Source organism: Acanthochromis polyacanthus, chromosome 5, assembly GCF_021347895.1.
Source record: "Acanthochromis polyacanthus isolate Apoly-LR-REF ecotype Palm Island chromosome 5, KAUST_Apoly_ChrSc, whole genome shotgun sequence".
NCBI classification, from domain to species: Eukaryota; Metazoa; Chordata; class Actinopteri; family Pomacentridae; genus Acanthochromis; species Acanthochromis polyacanthus.
This window is the reverse complement of record NC_067117.1, coordinates 44,201,465-44,218,312: the sequence shown is the minus strand read 5'-3', so window position 1 is coordinate 44,218,312 and position 16,848 is coordinate 44,201,465. Positions and strand designations below refer to the sequence as shown.

Here is a 16,848-nt window from a genome sequence, read left to right as displayed (position 1 = left end):
AACCTTTAGTTCACAGTGGGCTGCTCGGCTTATTTTTTGGAAAAAATGTAATATCTTGGCTAAAAATCATCCCCTGGTAGTGATTGAGGGCTCATTTCAACCGCAATATACTTGGGAATACATCTAAAAAGATATCTTTAAATTATATGAAAAAGTTAAGGCTGCAGGGAGATTTTTCTAGACATAAGTGTCGGGTTCCACCGATGGAATTTGGTGATTAAACGTAAATTTGAAAGGCGAGACATGATATTGCCTTCAAATGTTTTATTAACTAATTCTATGCAGAGTAAATGAGTACTTTACAAAAACATAACAGTGAAACATGAAGTTAGTTATCCTCCATAGGCCTATCATAACACAGGACATAAAGGCTTTTCTCTGAACTTAACCATGTAACCTAATGAATTATTCACAAAGATATTACTTAAACTACATAATGTCACGTTCATTGGGTGTTTATCTCTGTTGGGAAATTTCCTACAGCTAATACTTACTATGAACAGAATACCATCTTTTACTATGATCCATGCAGTACAAGTAAAGATAAGTGCATTTTGGTTCTCTAAACCAAAACTAGTTCTGCAAGCTCTTTCACTGCTCTATGTAGTTTTGTTTTAATGAGAAATACAAAAATGTGAATCCTTAAAAGGAAAAATTGTGACAAAAAACAAAATGAAATCTGCCCTAAATTGATGCCTTAAATGACCATTTTCAAAATTTGAAGGCAGTTGTTACACTTAGAGACATCTAGAAGTCTTTTTATACTGCAAAGTATGTGTATATTAGAAGTACTACTTACAATTTGGATACATACGTGTTAACATCAATCGCCCAAGGTCCACACAGGGGAACTTAGACCTTCTTCAGTAAAATTTGATCTGTGAGAGTTGCCATAAGCCAGATTTTCTGACACTTGTATTTTTCAACACCTGACATCCTATTCTTTCAGAAAATATATACTTTCCCATATCTGGCTTATGGCAAGTGAAAATATTCTGGGTGGTACATGAAAATAGTCTCAGAAAAAAAGTGAAAATTTACTATATTTTTTCAAACTTATGCTACTTACGCTAATTGGACGCCTGTGGAATGTGTCATTTCCTGAGATTCAAACTGGCCGAACTTTTTAAAGAATAGAACGTTTGACTTGATTTTGTTTTTTTTTTGAACTGGATTTTTATTCTACTATAAGAAAAACAAAAATAAAAGCAATTTGGAATGGGGTCAAATTTTCTAGATTTCCAGGTTCCAGCCCACTGTGTAGTTGTTCACACAGTTCAGTTCAGTTCAGTTGAGTCAATTTCTAAACAATAAAAACTCCAAATGTCAGAATCACATCACTTCACTGCTTTACTCCCCAAAGAAGAATGTATAACTGCGTCTAGAAATCCTACAAAGCACAACATCATTTGGAAACAGCAGGGCATGTGTCACTTGGCAGAGCAATTTCCAGGCGTCCTCATTCGGAGTTATTAAGGACAGATCAATTGGTGACATTTTCCATCTGCCTCTTAAATCCGACTGTCTGAACATTCTGAGACATGTATAAACATTCTGAGGGTGGAAGTCTGTTTTTATTGTTCAAAGCTGACACCGGTCTATTTGGGATTTGAGAACAAACTGAGATTTTCCTTTCAGGATTCCCTTACGGTTCAAATATTATACTATTGTGATTTAAACATCACCTCAAATGCCTTTCATGTGTGAAAAATGTGCCAGAAGTGGATAAACAGGCTTTTGAGTTTTTTAATTATCTGAAAGTACTTGATATTAATAAAAATATACAAATACAGTTATAAATATCCATATTTTGTGCCATAAAAAATTATACAAATGAGACATGGTTGAGCAGAAAATATTCAAACAAATTTCAGATTTCAGCAGTTTATAATAACATTAATCAGAGCATGTCATTATAGGTTATTAAGTGCAGATAGATGAGAAAAACAGTGCCAGTTTTGGTCATTTAACATGCCATTTTCAAAATTAAACAACACTAAGAATTTTTAAATTGTTTTTAAAGGCATTCTAGAATTCATGCCAAACACAAAAACTCTGAGTGGAGACACCATTTCAAAGTATTTTATTGAGTTATTTATTCGTTTATTGAGTAGTTTAGTGAAACCAGCTTAACACCAAACACAGAGACATCCACATTTCAACAAAATCTAGATAACCAAACTTTTGTGAAGTAAGTAACTCCTCTCTTCTGTTTAATGAAGTAAACACTTTGGAGTTTCTGAGGAAACATCCGTGTAGTTTTGCTGCAGTACTGTCCAATATGCCTTATAACACAATTCAGAACAGGTTGTAACACTCAGTGCTGTTGTTTTATGATAATTGGTTCAATATTTAGGGCTGCACAGTGTCGTAGTGGTTAGCACTTTCACCTTGCAGCAAGAAGATCCCCGGTTCAAATCCCGGCCTGGGCCTGGGATCTTTCTGCATGGAGTTTGCATGTTCTCCCTGTGCATGCGTGGGTTTTCTCCGGGTACTCCGGCTTCCTCCCACAGTCCAAAAACATGCTGAGGTTAATTGGTTACTCTAATTTGCCCGTAGGTGTGAATGTGAGTGTGATTGTGTGTCTGTATATGTAGCCCTGTGACAGACTGGTGACCTGTCCAGGGTGTCCCCTGCCTTCACCCGAGTCAGCTGGGATAGACTCCAGCACCCCCCATGACCCTAGTGAGGATAAAGCGGTGTATAGAGGATGGATGGATGGACATGTTAGAACCAAAATTATGTGACATTTTAATTTTGAGACTAGTGGAAGACAGACAGGACTTCAGCTTCTCTTAAGGATTTGGAGAGAGCTGTAGGAGAAGTAAGGAAGGGGAAGTTCATACGTCAGGTGGCAGATGAAGATCCACAGAATGACTTTTCAGCCCATCAGGGTCATACATGAACAAATGGAGACAGATCTTACATTATATGAGGTGTAAAATTTAAATTTTACTTTGACATAATTGATGGCACAATTTACCCCCAACATGTTTTCTGCAAAGGCTCAACTAACTCCAAGTTTGTTCCCTTTGGAAAACCATATTCCTCATATACAGTGACTACACCAGTGTTTCAGCATTTTACATGAACCCAAACCCATCCACTGTGTGCTTTCTTTACAGTAAATATGACAGTTAAAAATTTAAAAAATAACTGCTGCTTTGTTTACATTTAAACAAAGTAGTGCTGAGACTGCTGTCAGAATGTGACTACCTTGATTTCATTGCATCGAAAAAACACCACCATTCATCCAATCTGATTCAAACTCCCCACTGCACTTCCTCAGGACCCCTGTAATACCCCTACCAAGTTTGAGCATGATCTGAAGTACCGTTGTCAAGATATGCAATGGTTTCTATGCAGAATGAACACCCCTAAAAATAGTTCAGAATGAGACATTCTAGAATTCATGCTGCATATAAGTGTCAGTGTGCAGACAGTTGGGGACAGTGTCTTACGGATTTCAGCAGGACAACAGGACTACTGGAAATTAGCAGGACATCGAGATTAAACTCATCAACCTTTCAACAAAGTCCAAAGAAGCCAACATTTTTGAGGTAAGTGACTTCACTGTTCTGTTTGATGAAGCAAACACCAGAGGAAACATTCAGAAGGCAGTTCTAAGATCTATTTTTCTACAACTCTGTCCAATCTGTAAAGAAATCCGTGAGTCAGAACAGGATGTAACACTCAGTTTTGTACTTGTCTTGTAATTTTTAACATCTTGTTATTAAAAAGTCAGATCTTAGCAGCGTGGAAGGGAAGTGATGTGTTCAGGTTTGGTCATAACTGGATAACTAAAACCAACTCCTGTAAAGAGCAGGACAAACATTTTTGTTAAGACAAAATTTGGTTTTAAAGCTTCAAACTTGGAATAATTTGATACAACCATGACCAAATGCATAGATATGTTGGGATTTTTCTACTGGGAAATGTTCATTTTGGAGTATATAATGATAGTCTGATGTGTTGATGTGAGCAAGATTTAAGGTCACTTTTTTCTGATAAGTAAATTAATTCAGTAAGTGTAATAAGTAAGGTAATAGTTCATTCTGTTTCCTTAACTTGCAACATGGAATCCAAAAATGAAATTGGATTATGCAATTACAAAAGTGTCAGAAAATATCATTGGATGATTTCTGCATTATTGTTTTTTTGGGGTAATGTGTGCTCAAAGATGAGACTTTCAGTGACAATTTCAATTATTTTTTAAATTTCAATTCACCTGCTATCAGAGATTATTTCATCGACTTGTCCTGTAGTTGAAACTAGAACTAACCATAAAAAAAATCATGCTTTATCTGTATTAGTTCTTGAGATACTGTCATTTAAACATTACCTCAAATGCCTGTAATATGTTAAAAATGTGCTGGACGTGGATAAACAGGCTTTAAAAAAATGATCTCAAATATCTTGATTTGTGAATAAAAATGCTGAACACATTTCTAAAAGTTAGCATTTTTAATATATTTGAAATATATTTTATGTGAGAAAAATCTGTCAAATGAGACACAGTTAAGCAGAAAATGTTCTAACAAATGAGAGATTTCAACAATTTATAACAACATTACTCAGAATATGTCACTATAAGTTATTAAGTGCAGATAGATGAGAAAAACAGTGCCAGTTTTGGTCATTTAACATGCCATTTTCAAAATGAAATGATGCTGAGAAATTTTAAATTGTTTTTAAAGGCATTCTAGAATTCATGCCAAACACAAAAACTCTGAGTGGAGACACCATTTCAATGTATTTTATTTATGATTCGTTTATTGAGTAGTTTAGTGAAAGCAGCTTCACACCAAACTCAGAGACATCCACATTTCAGCAAAATTTGGATAACCAAACTTTTGTGAAGTAAGTAACTCCTCTCTTCTGTTTAATGAAGTAAACACTTTGGAGTTTCTGAGGAAACATCCATGTAGTTTTGCTGCAGTACTGTCCAATATGTCTTATAACACAATTCAGAACAGGTTGTAACACTCAGTGCTGTTGTTTTATGATAATTGGTTCAATATTTAGCAAATATGATTGAAAACTGAGATCACAACAGCGTGGTAGATTACCAATGGTTTAACAAGACATCCATAGATTATGGTTCTCTTTTGTGTCTGTTTCACTTTCAGTCTTCTGGGACAAGACAAAAATGTACTTTCAAAGTTCATCCTCATCATCATCCTCATCATCATCCTCATCCTCATCATCATCCTCATCTTCCTCCAAGGGGAGTTCCTCAAGGCAGCGTTCCGAAGTCCCAACAGGCTACACGGTGGTGAAAGAACTGGGAGATGGAAGCTATGGAACAGTGCTGGAATGTGTGAAAAACAACACTGAAGAGCACGTGGCTATAAAGGTGCCCCAAAGGAACAATCTTGACCATGAGGTAGGACACTGATTTCAGCTGAACAGTGACACAAAAAAGATATTGTTTGAAAAAGAGGTGGTACCACTACAAGATTCTGAGTAGTGGTACTGGTCATGTTATGTACTTTTTAGTTGTTGAGAAGAACTGATTGGACTATGTGGCTCAGCAATCATATTATGTCTCCACAGGCGAAAATCCTGAAAAAGCTCATGAGCCACACCTCAAAGGAGTCCAACATCATTGACTACAAAGGAGACATCTTTGTAGAAAATACGCGGCTCCTGGTGTTTGAAAAACTGGACATCACCCTGTGGGACTATGTGGAGAATTTACCACAGCCAATGCCACTGGAACACGTCCGTACAGTTATCCAGCAGGTGTGACCTTCTATTGTCTCCTTATATTTCTCTCCTTCAGTGGTGCTAGAATCAACATCGGTGTTTCAGGAACCTTTACAACTTCTACTTTTATTGTCATGTGACAGATTTCTTTAACAAACTCCTGATAAATGTTGTTACTTGCAGCTGGCTGGAGCTTTGAAAACAACAAAGAGTGCTGGCATAATCCACACTGATGTGAAGGAGGATAACATCATGATGGTGGATCGCGTGAAGCAGCCCTTCAGGGTCAAGCTGATTGACTTTGGTTTGGCCAAGTACAGGTCCAAAGCCAGGGCAGGAAAGCTATGCCAAGGACTTGCATATAGGTATGAAATACTGATACTTTTTAAACATTGAGAAATCTTTAATTCAGCGCTGTCTCCTTACTGTCTACTGTGTCACATCTTCATTTGATGTTTTTTCCACATTTAGAGCTCCAGAAATCTTCCTGGGCCGGCCGTATTCAGAGGCCATCGACGTTTGGTCGTTAGGCTGCGTGATGGCCAGGATGATGACTCAAGATAGTCTCTTTGGATCAGACTCAGAATACTGGACAGTGAGTAAATTACTGCAGCTGAAACACATTAGAAGCCGTCACAGGATTAGCTTCAGGTCTAACATGGTGTTATGTTTTGTCTGCAGCTCCGACGCATGATCCATCTGCTGGATCTGCCGCCGCAATATCTCATCGATGCTGGCCGGAGATCACGATTATTTTTTGAGAGAATGCCAAATGATTGGTGGCGGCTGAAGGTACAATACTCCTACTGTGATTTTACCTCTGACCTTTACTCACTCAATAAGATAAAGACTTTAGTAAGCATCATTGTTTTCTTCTTTCAGACACCTATGGATTATTTTGGGACCGATCTCGTCCACTCCGACCCCACAGTTTACAAGTTCGACTCTCTGGAAGAAATGAAAACGGTAGGTAGTTTAGGAAGCAGCAGCTAGTTGCTGAAAAGTCCCGTTCATTTATGGTATTCACATTTCACGGCGGAAGGTGATTTGACCACTGTTGGACTTTCAAAATGTTTTCTGCACCAGCTGTGCTCTGAGACGGACAACCCAGCAGAGGCTGATGAGAGGAGGGAGTGCATCGAGCTGTTGAAGGCGATGCTTCAGTGGGATGATGACGACAGAATCACCCCCAGTGGTATCCTCAGGCATCCCTTTATCACCAAAAGCTACCTCAGCAGCAGCTCCTCCACCAGCAGTTGGTAAGTGTGTTTCTATTTACTTTGTACACAGGTTGTGAGACATTAGCAGCCCAGCAGGTGACAAAAGACTGATATGGACTTTTGTTGATTTCCATGTTTACATTCTCTGCTTGTCGGATGTAAACCCAACAGTGTATGTTTCCTTTTTTAGCGATGAATCTAGACCCTCCACCAGCCTGTCCATCATGGTTAAGCCTGCAGACCCTGAAAACAGAATTAACCTGACAGGCTTGCTTGATGAGGACAGTGACCTGAAGAGCAGTGAGTATGAGGACAGTGATGATGCTGACACTGCTGAAGACACTGAGGACAGCATGGAGAGTAATGAGGATGAAGACACTGAAGTCACTGAGAAGGAGCAGAGAAAGACAAAGAAGAAGAAGAAGAACTGCTTCCAACGTGTCTTCTCTTGGATAAAGAAGACGTTCTGCTGCTGCTGTGTGTCCGATGTGATGGACTGAGCAGCACTGTCAAGTGTCTTTCACTGTCACAGTTTTTCACTGTGAAGCGTCTTTAACGCATGGCTTCCCACACTTGAAGAGGAAGGCCTGGTCTTTGCAACAGGATTCCACTCTTTTCACTTTTCCTGTTCTCTCTCTCCTTCACCCTCACCCCAACCGGTCGAGGCAGATGGCCGCCCTGTCTGAGCCTGGTTCTGCCGGAGGGTTCTTCCTGAAAAAGGGAGTTTTACCTCCCCACTGTCGCCAAGTGCTTGCTCAGACAGGGAATCCAAAGGAAACTTTGGATTTGTTGGATTTCTCTCTATAATTTTGTCTTTACTTTTCTTATTGAAATGGTGAATAAAATTTATTGAAAATGAAGTGAAAGGTTCACCCAAAAAGTGTCTGGATTTTGGTCACATGGTTGTTGCTCACAACTGGCCTGAGTCAGTCATGCAGGGCTTAAAGTGAGAAAAAATCCTGAGCCTGAACTTCTAAGATCCAATTTATAGTGTCAATAAACGTATTTAAATGTGTTTTAAAACTCACTAAAACACAATATATATGAGATTCTATTAATTCAGAGCAAATATGAGGTCATCTGGTGGAAATAATGCCCATCATGATCCCACTATTTTATTGTTGCTCAAATGTAAAACCTTACTCGGCCAAAACTTAAGGCATTTTAGAAAGTGCCCCAAGTCAGATTTTTTTGTGTGTTGATGTTTTAATACCACATCACTATAATTGCAAAGATTTATTTTAGTGTAAAGGGGGAAAATCATGAAAATCAAGTACATGTATTATTAATAACTTTTCATAATTTTTTATCTCTTCAGTAGATTTAACAAGAACTCAAAACAACACCAACCAAAACCAAACTGCTACAAAACTCTGCTGCTTTCCTTCATAAGGCACAGTTTTTACTTACAACATTATCTCAAGTGTCAGTCTCAAGAGAATATTAAGTGCTTGGAGAATACTGTTTGAAAAAGTCATTTCTTTCTTCTTTTTTGCTTTGTTTGTGAATTTTCTGAACATTTTCTTTTTAACATGTTGTTCAAAATGTTGTTTGTTGAAATAAACTGCAAAACACAGACAACAGATTTAACTTGTTTAATATTCTCTGGAACACTACAACAGAATAAACTGTCATATGTCACTTGCTTTACCAACTTTGTATTTAAGCAGGTAATAAAAGTACTAGTATTAACTCTTAAATGCAATTTTAGTTATTGCCTCACAATATAAGATTCCTCTGAATAAGTTGATCATGATGCTGACTCTCTCAAACTCTGTAACTAGCAAAGAAATTCGGGCCTTCCTGATCTGGTTTATCTGGGTCCTGGTGGCAATGGACTGCTCATGCTGAACTTCTACTCTGGCCTTTTCCTCTGGAGTCAGCCCATTTCTCACGAAGATCTGATTAAGAAGCCCTCTGTAGCACATAACCACACATACATGTTAGTAACTGCTCATTTGATAAACCTCAATAATCTGTGTGATTAGTTTAAATCATTTGACTTTCAATTTGAACTGACACACATTTTGTTTGTTTTTGGTAAGGGAAAAAATGTATTCACTGTATAATTGGTTCAGCTGGCTTTCAATTTAAATGTTTCTATTTTTTAATCTATATTTTGGGAAGAAAAAATGGTGAAAAGCAGGCTAAGAACATTCTTATTTAAATATCTATCCATTATTCATTTCACACAACCCATACGTTCATTCTGTTCTTACTAACAATATTTGCTTAAGATTGGAGAGTTTTTGTTTGTGGCTAGACATCATTCAGATGCATAAGGTCACAAAATCTGCTGAGAGCTATTTAACTCATTATTACAAACATCCAATATGTCCTCAAATAAAAAAGGTTAATATCACCTAAGCTACATTCAGTTTGTGCATATTTAACTAAACAGATGTTCTGAGGAAAATAATGGGACAAATCCGTATGGCTTGATCTTTGATTTTTTTTCCCTTTCAAAATAAAAGCCAGCAAACTAAATAGCTGTTTCTTTTTTTCCTTTTGCCATTGTAAAACACATAGAAAATGTTTAAAGATTAAGAAATCAAACAAAATCAACAACTTCTGTTTTTGTTACTTTTTTAAATTCAATACATAAGCCCGTTTGTTTTTATTTTGTAGCGAAACCATGGGGACTGGGGGGGGGGGGGGGGGGGGGGGGCACGCGCATCGCCACTGACGCACTTACGCCAATGGGGCGAGTCAACACACCGCGGCTCAGGGATCGCGGCTCTCTTTGTTAATCAGCAGAGACACATCCTCTCTCCTCTGTCACACAAAGTCTGAGCAAACTTTGGTATCTGCGTCTTTGGGCTAAACACAAGCTCCAACGCTATTGACCAGTGATCAGCTGCTCGATTCTTCACCGCACCGCTCACAGATTGGAGCTCCGTGCGCTCTGGAGAGACCAGGCAGCCACAGGGCTGGGACACGTGGAATGGGTCTACAGTCCAAGCAGAAATAAAATAAATAATATGCAATATATATCAATGTGTTTCCAGTAATTCCCTTAAAATATAATTACAAAAACACCAACAAATTTGGATTTTGTTTGTAGGATACTGTTATTTCTTATCAGCGGCTCAGCAGCACTGACGATGCCGAACCAAGAGGGCGCAGCATATCGTGGCCCGGCAGTCGATGCGCAATCGCAGTTAGAAAACTGTAATTGGATAAAAGTTCTATCAGAAAGCCGCATGCCTGGACAGAAGGTGTATATTTTTTAATGTAGGATTTGGAGTTTGATTGATTAAAGCGGAGCAACTGAATGCACAATGACGCGCATGCTTGGAGCCTTCGGGATGGAGATGGATACATTTTTTAAATGGTACACTTCCATGCGCCGGAAATCCGGCGCAGCGCCGGAAAAGTTTAAGCCCTGGTCATGGCTTCTCAGTTGAATTCTTTGGTTTTATACAACTTTCAATAAGTGCAAAACACATAATTTTTTAACATTTTGAACAACTAAAGGTTTAAAAAGTTTATTCTGCGCAAAATACTACATTCTTTCCAAGTATGTAAAGTTTTAAAGTTTTTTCTACCGACTACTAGGACTACTTTCTGTCCAGCAGTTTAGCTTAGATTGGACTTGCATGTGGGCAGTTTGTGTAATTAGCTCAATTAGTTCATTATAAGGTAAAACAATGATAAAGTCACATTATGGCCTTTGTAGTAAGTAGATTCAAACAGATATATGAAAGGTTGGAGAGGCAAGATAAGTCACACCAGTGAGAATGCTGTGGACTTACTTAATAGATTCACCCTATGGAGACAATGACCAACTGCAAAATTCATATATATCTTGTTCTTGTAATAGTCTAAAAGATAAAATAGGGATGAATGGACCCAAATAACATCATCATCCATTAACTGATAAAATTATTAAAAACACTTCTACAGGAATGCATGTATTTTAAATAACAAACAGGCATTAAGTGACATTTTCTTTCTTTCTTATGGCTTTATTCTGAACCTGGGAAAGGCAGTCAGATCAAGGGATGACGTTGTTCCGTTAACTTTTAGCTTCTTGTGCTTTAATTCTCCAAAAAGAGAAGGTACACCTGCAAAAAGTATCAAACAGAAAGACAACAAACGGCGACTCTCTGTTTGATGTCCCACTTAAAACGTCTGACTGTGAAAGCAAACAAAGTGACAGCTGCTGCAGGTTCAGGAGGGTCAGGAAGAGCAGGATTCAAAATTTATGAAAGGACTGCAGAGAGAAGGGGAGGCAGCTTGTGAATGAGCAAAAACACTGAAAAATACTAAGCTAAGATGTGGATGTAGCACGTAACTCCCACTGAAACTGAAAATAGTTGGTTTTATGTTTCTGTCTGCGCATAGATTGAACAAATTAGACATAAATAAGGATGCAAGATATTGGATTAGCAACATTTCAAAACATTGTTGATGTCCTCATCAAAAAGCCATTTCTACAGTGGAAAGTTACTATAAATTCAAGTAATTTAGAAGTTCCATGCAAAATGAAGATACAGCAAATCACTGGAAATCAAGAGGAAGGAGAGACAGATGGAATTCCCACAAAAGTCACATTAATTCATGAATCTGTGAAATAAATGTGATTTGCTCACTCATGTTGGATACCATGGCTGTTTCTGCAACATATAAGACCAAATATACTCTTTATTTTTAACAGACATTTGCTGATTACATGTGAAAATGTATCCAATCCAAACAGAAGGTGAGAAAACCTTTGCAATGGGTCACTTCTGTTGACAAGAACTTGTCCAGCTGATGATGCTCATTAATCTTCATTGACATAGAATCACAGTTTCATTCCCTGTACACTGATGATTGTTTGAGGAATGAATATGAATGAATTCTCCTTCGAGTCCTCTCCCATATAGTAGTTACTCTGGATGGCATTACGTTGGCCTCCAGTACTACTGTGAGGAATCTTGGAGTTATTTTTGACCAGGACATGTCCTTTAACTCACACATAAAGCAAGTCTGTAGGACTTCCTTTTTTCACCTGCGTAATATTGTAAAAATCAGGAACATTCTGTCTCAGAGTGATGCAGAAAAATTAGTTCATGCTTTTGTTACTTCCAGGCTTGCCTATTGAAATTCCTTATTATTGGGTTGTCCAAATAGCTCTCTTAAACATCTACAGTTGATCCAAAATGCTGCTGCGAGAGTACTGACAGGAGTTAGCAAAAGAGATCATATTTCCCCTATACTTGCTTCTCTTCACTGGCTTCCTGTTAAATCCAGAATAGAATTTAAAATCCTTCTCCTGACATATAAAGCTCTTAATAACCAATCTCCATCATATCTTAAAGATCTGATAGTACCATATTATCCTAGTAGAACTCTTCGCTCTCAAACTGCAGGCTTACTTGTTGTTCCTAGAATTTCTAAAAGCAGAATGGGAGGCAGAGCCTTCAGTTATCAGGCGCCTCTCTTGTGGAACCTGCTCCCAGTTTGGGTTCGGGAGGCAGATACCCTCTCTGTTTATAAGACCAGGCTTAAAACGTTCCTTTTTGACAAATCTTATAGTTAGGGGCCCTTCGTTCTGCCCCTAGTCATGCTGCTATAGGCCTAGGCTGCTGGGGGACTTCTCTTGACGCACTGAGCCCTTCTCTATCTACCTTTACATTTAATATGTGTACCGTTATTGCAGTACATTCACTCTGTTTCCCCCTGTGCTATTTCTCCGAGTGTCCCTGGTCCCAGAGCTGGATGCTTCAGATCTGTGGTTGATGTTCCACCAGCTGGTCCAGTCTCCACCATGTCCACTGTGGGATGCTGCTGCTGACCTTCTTCCAGCCCTCCGCTTCCAACTCCCCTTTTCCACCAGTCAACTCTGCATCGCCTTCACTATACTTGTTATGCTAACTTACATACTGTTTGAATTTTACTGCTAGCTATATATGGAGTATGTTTAATGTCAGAGCCGTACATCATCAGAGTAAACTATGAGTCAGTTTTCAATGTTAGCTTATACTTTGTTTGGTTCACATATCCTGTCATACATGTATCCAAATGTGTGTTGTGTTTTCCGTGCTTTCCCACCCCTCCCTCTTCTCCCATCCCTCCCCCTTGCCCTCCTCTGTCCTTCTCAACCCCCCCGGCCAGCAGGCAGATGGGTCCCCCCTATATAGAGCCGGGTTCTGCTCGAGGTTTCTTCCCTGTTAAAAGGGTGTTTTTCCTTGCCACTGTCGCCTTTGGGCTTGCTCTGGGGGTCAGGCATATGGGTTCTGTAAAGCGTCTTGAGACGATTTGACTGTAATTGACGCTATATAAATATAATTGTATTGAATTGAATTGAATATCCTGCCACCTCGCACTGTTTGGCTCATTTTTTAACATTGGATATCTTGACCAGTGCAGCCTTTCAGGGACATAAGCCGGCCTTTATGCTTTTGTCCGTTCAAGGGTTTGGAGTGTTTTTCTCTGACATGCAGACGCATTAAACAGCAGCAACAATTTCAACCGTCCAATGATTGCCTTCAAGAGTCCCGAACAGCTCGGATTGTGTCTTCCATCGTCTATTAGGACTCATTCGTTCATTCTCAGTTGGAGTTGTTTCTCAGAACACTCAAGGGTCAGTACTCACTCATCACTAATGGACTCTTCATTGCTGTGATGATGTCTGTATGTCTGTATGTCCGTCGGCTCCGTCTTTCAGGGTGTCTCACTACGTGGAGACCAAGGAGAGAAATGATCCAGCGCTCCACAGCAGGCAGCGCTGGCCTGTATGGCAGAGGAGACGAGGCGCAGAGACTGTTCATGTTGGTCAGTCCCTTAGCCAATCAGGATGCAGAACACAATGAAGTGTTTAAAAAAAGCATAAAAAAACTGCACTAAAAAAATCCGTGAAACAGCGAAGCCGTGAAAGGTGAACCGCGTTATAGCGAGGGTTCACTGTACCATGATATGCAGGTCACGAGGGAACATGGAGTAAAACAGTAGCTGTAGTGTGGAAGTTGTACGGGACTGTTGTGGTGACGAGGGAACTGACCTTTGTTCCTACCTTCAGCTATGGTCATGAGCTCTGGATACCCAACTAGAAATTTTAAAAATGTTCTGCAAAGTTCTTGTAATGCTTTTAGTGGGAAGTTTTCATTTAGTTCCCAGAATCCAGTCATTTTAAAGGCAGGATAAAGTTCTCTATAGACTGTAGAAATGTTCTTAAAATATTTGATGCACATATCATGTAACATAATAGGATTGTTTTATAGAAGAAAGTTCTCAACAGCAACTTCCAACTTCCACGTTTGTTAACAAATTGCATGAGAGGAACGTTTCAGAATGACATTCTGCTTTCTGAGGTCTCAATAACATCTTTAAAAATTGAATGTCTTTTTTGTGTGTTGTCATTTATCATAGTCTGACAGCATCTTCCAAAACTCCTTTGAATGTTAAAACATTGTTTTGGTTCACTTTTAACCTCATAGGAACATGCAGGTGGTGCTGGCATCTGATGGTAACTCTCTTTGGAGGTTTTCAGAGAGCATCCAACCGGGAGGACATCCCAGGGTAGACGCAGAACTTTATGGGGGTATACATATGTCATCTGGCCTGGGAACGTCTTTGTACAGAGCTGGAAAGCATTGTTGGGGAGAAGGTGTCTCGAATGTCCTTCTTAGCCTGCTACCACTGTGACACAACCCTGGATAAGAGGACGAAAATGGACGGCTAGGTGGACCATCAACATGAATACCACCGTCATCTTCCTCATTAGCATCCTCATTGTCAGCCCCAAGAACATCTACTGTGTATTTTGTGTATTATAATCCTTTTTTCTATCACCGTCATTATCACTGCTGGCACCATCGTCCTCATTGCCGTCATCACAACCACTACAATCATTATAACCCTCATCAGCCTCATCATCTTCAACACTCCAACCTCTAAATGTCATCCTATCACTGATGTATATGATGTTTTTGCTTTTTTAAACATAGAAATAACAAGCTAATTAAGGAATGGTACAATGAAGAAGGCAGTCACAGAACAAATGCAAATTGTTTTTTTTTTTTTCAGTTTAGCAGCTCAGAGTATTGAGTTGATTTTGCAAAGCTCAAGTTTCAGTTACAGCCTGATAACATTTTCTATTACTGCTGGTGATTTGTGCTGATGATTCATCCCCAAGATATTCCAGGTGAAGAAAATGATTCAGTGGCCATTTGTGTCCATTTCACTTCATCTAATCCTCTGCAACAACAGAATTTAATCCTAATCAGTCTAAATTTAAAGAGACATTAAGAATAAATAAACTAATTGATGATATCAGACAGACACAATGCACGTATTTCTGTTATCGTCTGTGTTTTTTAAGAAACTTTGCAGCTCCTGACTCCTTTCTGGCAGGTTGTCTGGGCAGATCACCTCCTCCCAAAACTACAATTGGGTCTCCGATAACAGATCTTTTAATATTACTCCCTTCTTCAATATCAGAGGACTGTGACCGTTCATGGTGGACCAGCTTAGGCAAGAAGCTGCTGTTGGTTTTGGCTGCAGAAAGTCTAGTAAACAAAGTCTTTAGAAGACCTCAAATGTCTGAGAGTTTGGGTGTATATTCCAGATTTAGGGCATATGTTAATCCAAGGAGTAGGCAGCATACTCTTGCTGGAGTTTCAAGACAGGAAGCACTGGGACATCCTCGATGAGAATACCAGCAGCATCTTGCTCCTGGCAAGTGTAGATTCTCAACCTTTGAGTTTTCAGTTCCTCGTGTATATTTGTCTCTGTTGTTCCCTGTGTGACATACAAAGAGAACACAGTTCGGATGAAATGTCTCATTTGTTGAAATAATAAATAAATTCAATTCAATTTATTTATATAGCATCAATTACAGATCAAATTGTCTTAAGACGCTTTACAGAACCCATATGAACTCCCAGAGCAGCCCTAAGGAGACAGTGGCAAGGAAACACCCTTTACAGGGAAAAAACTCAAGTAGGAACTGGTTCTTTATGTGGGGGAACCATCTGCCTGCTGGCGGGCAGTTGAGAGGGACAGAGGAGGAGGAGAGGTAGAAAGATAGAGTAGAGAAGAATGGAGTGTTGGAAGCATAGGAGGTCGATGGGAATGGTGTCAAAGGAAATACAACATACAATAAATAAACAAAAATAAACCACAAATAGAACTAACTTACTGTCATGTGGAAAGTAACCCCATTTCATGTGTGAGTAGTTTTCAGATTGTCAGTGTGGTTGTATGTTTTGGGGCTTAATAATTACCCTCTTGTCTTTCCTGTTTATCAGTTCTTTCATCAGCATGTTCTTAGTTTTCTGTATTCCTCGCTCCTCCTCTTGTTGCTAGTCAACAGCTGCAGGTAGCTTGGAGTGTTATTTGCCTGTCCAGCTGGGACATCAAATGTTGACTGTAGTGGAACTGCAGTGCACCTACGAACCTCCTCACTGATCTGAAAGACAGCAGGTGTTTGGGACTTTCAGGAGGTGTAAACACAGCCTTTGAATTTTATGCAATCATTATTACTGTTTAAAATAAGTGTAGGTTCAGGAACAGTAAAATGAGAAATGATTTACCTGGAATGGTTTGAAGAGGGGCGGCCATCTTTCTTTAAATTCTGCCACTCCTGGGGACTGCACAACCACTTCCATTCTACTGTAGCTGTATGTTTTGGCCATCATGTAACTAAATACTATAATTTACAGGGCCATCCCATCTGTCAGAACAAAATAAAGAGAGGTATTACTGTGGGGTATAGGTTTAACAAAAGTCTCACTTTGTTAGCAGCAGTTCCAGCAGAATGCTGAAATGATTAACCTATGTTTTCCTGTAAAGCTTTAAAATTTACTATTTAACTTCACCTGACTATCCATAAGGGGTGAGGAGATGAATGAACCCTTAAATCTGTGTGTAAATTACAGTTATAACACAAAAACCATGAACTGCAATAGCCTCTAACCTGCTTGATTTACTT

At 39.1% G+C, this 16,848-nt stretch overlaps 1 protein-coding gene across 1 annotated transcript in view; it reads left to right on the top strand.

The window, feature by feature from the left end:
• The first annotated feature begins 6,203 nt into the window (after window positions 1-6,203).
• The window catches only part of LOC127534179 (homeodomain-interacting protein kinase 1-like), a 15,726-nt gene continuing 5,081 nt past the window's right edge, over window positions 6,204-16,848 (top strand). The window contains exons 1-4 of the mRNA XM_051948727.1: window positions 6,204-6,304; window positions 6,391-6,501; window positions 6,592-6,675; window positions 6,796-6,949. Coding sequence (XP_051804687.1) covers window positions 6,248-6,304; window positions 6,391-6,501; window positions 6,592-6,675; window positions 6,796-6,949 — 406 coding nt within the window. The 5' untranslated portion in view covers window positions 6,204-6,247. The remainder of the gene's footprint in view (window positions 6,305-6,390; window positions 6,502-6,591; window positions 6,676-6,795; window positions 6,950-16,848) is intronic.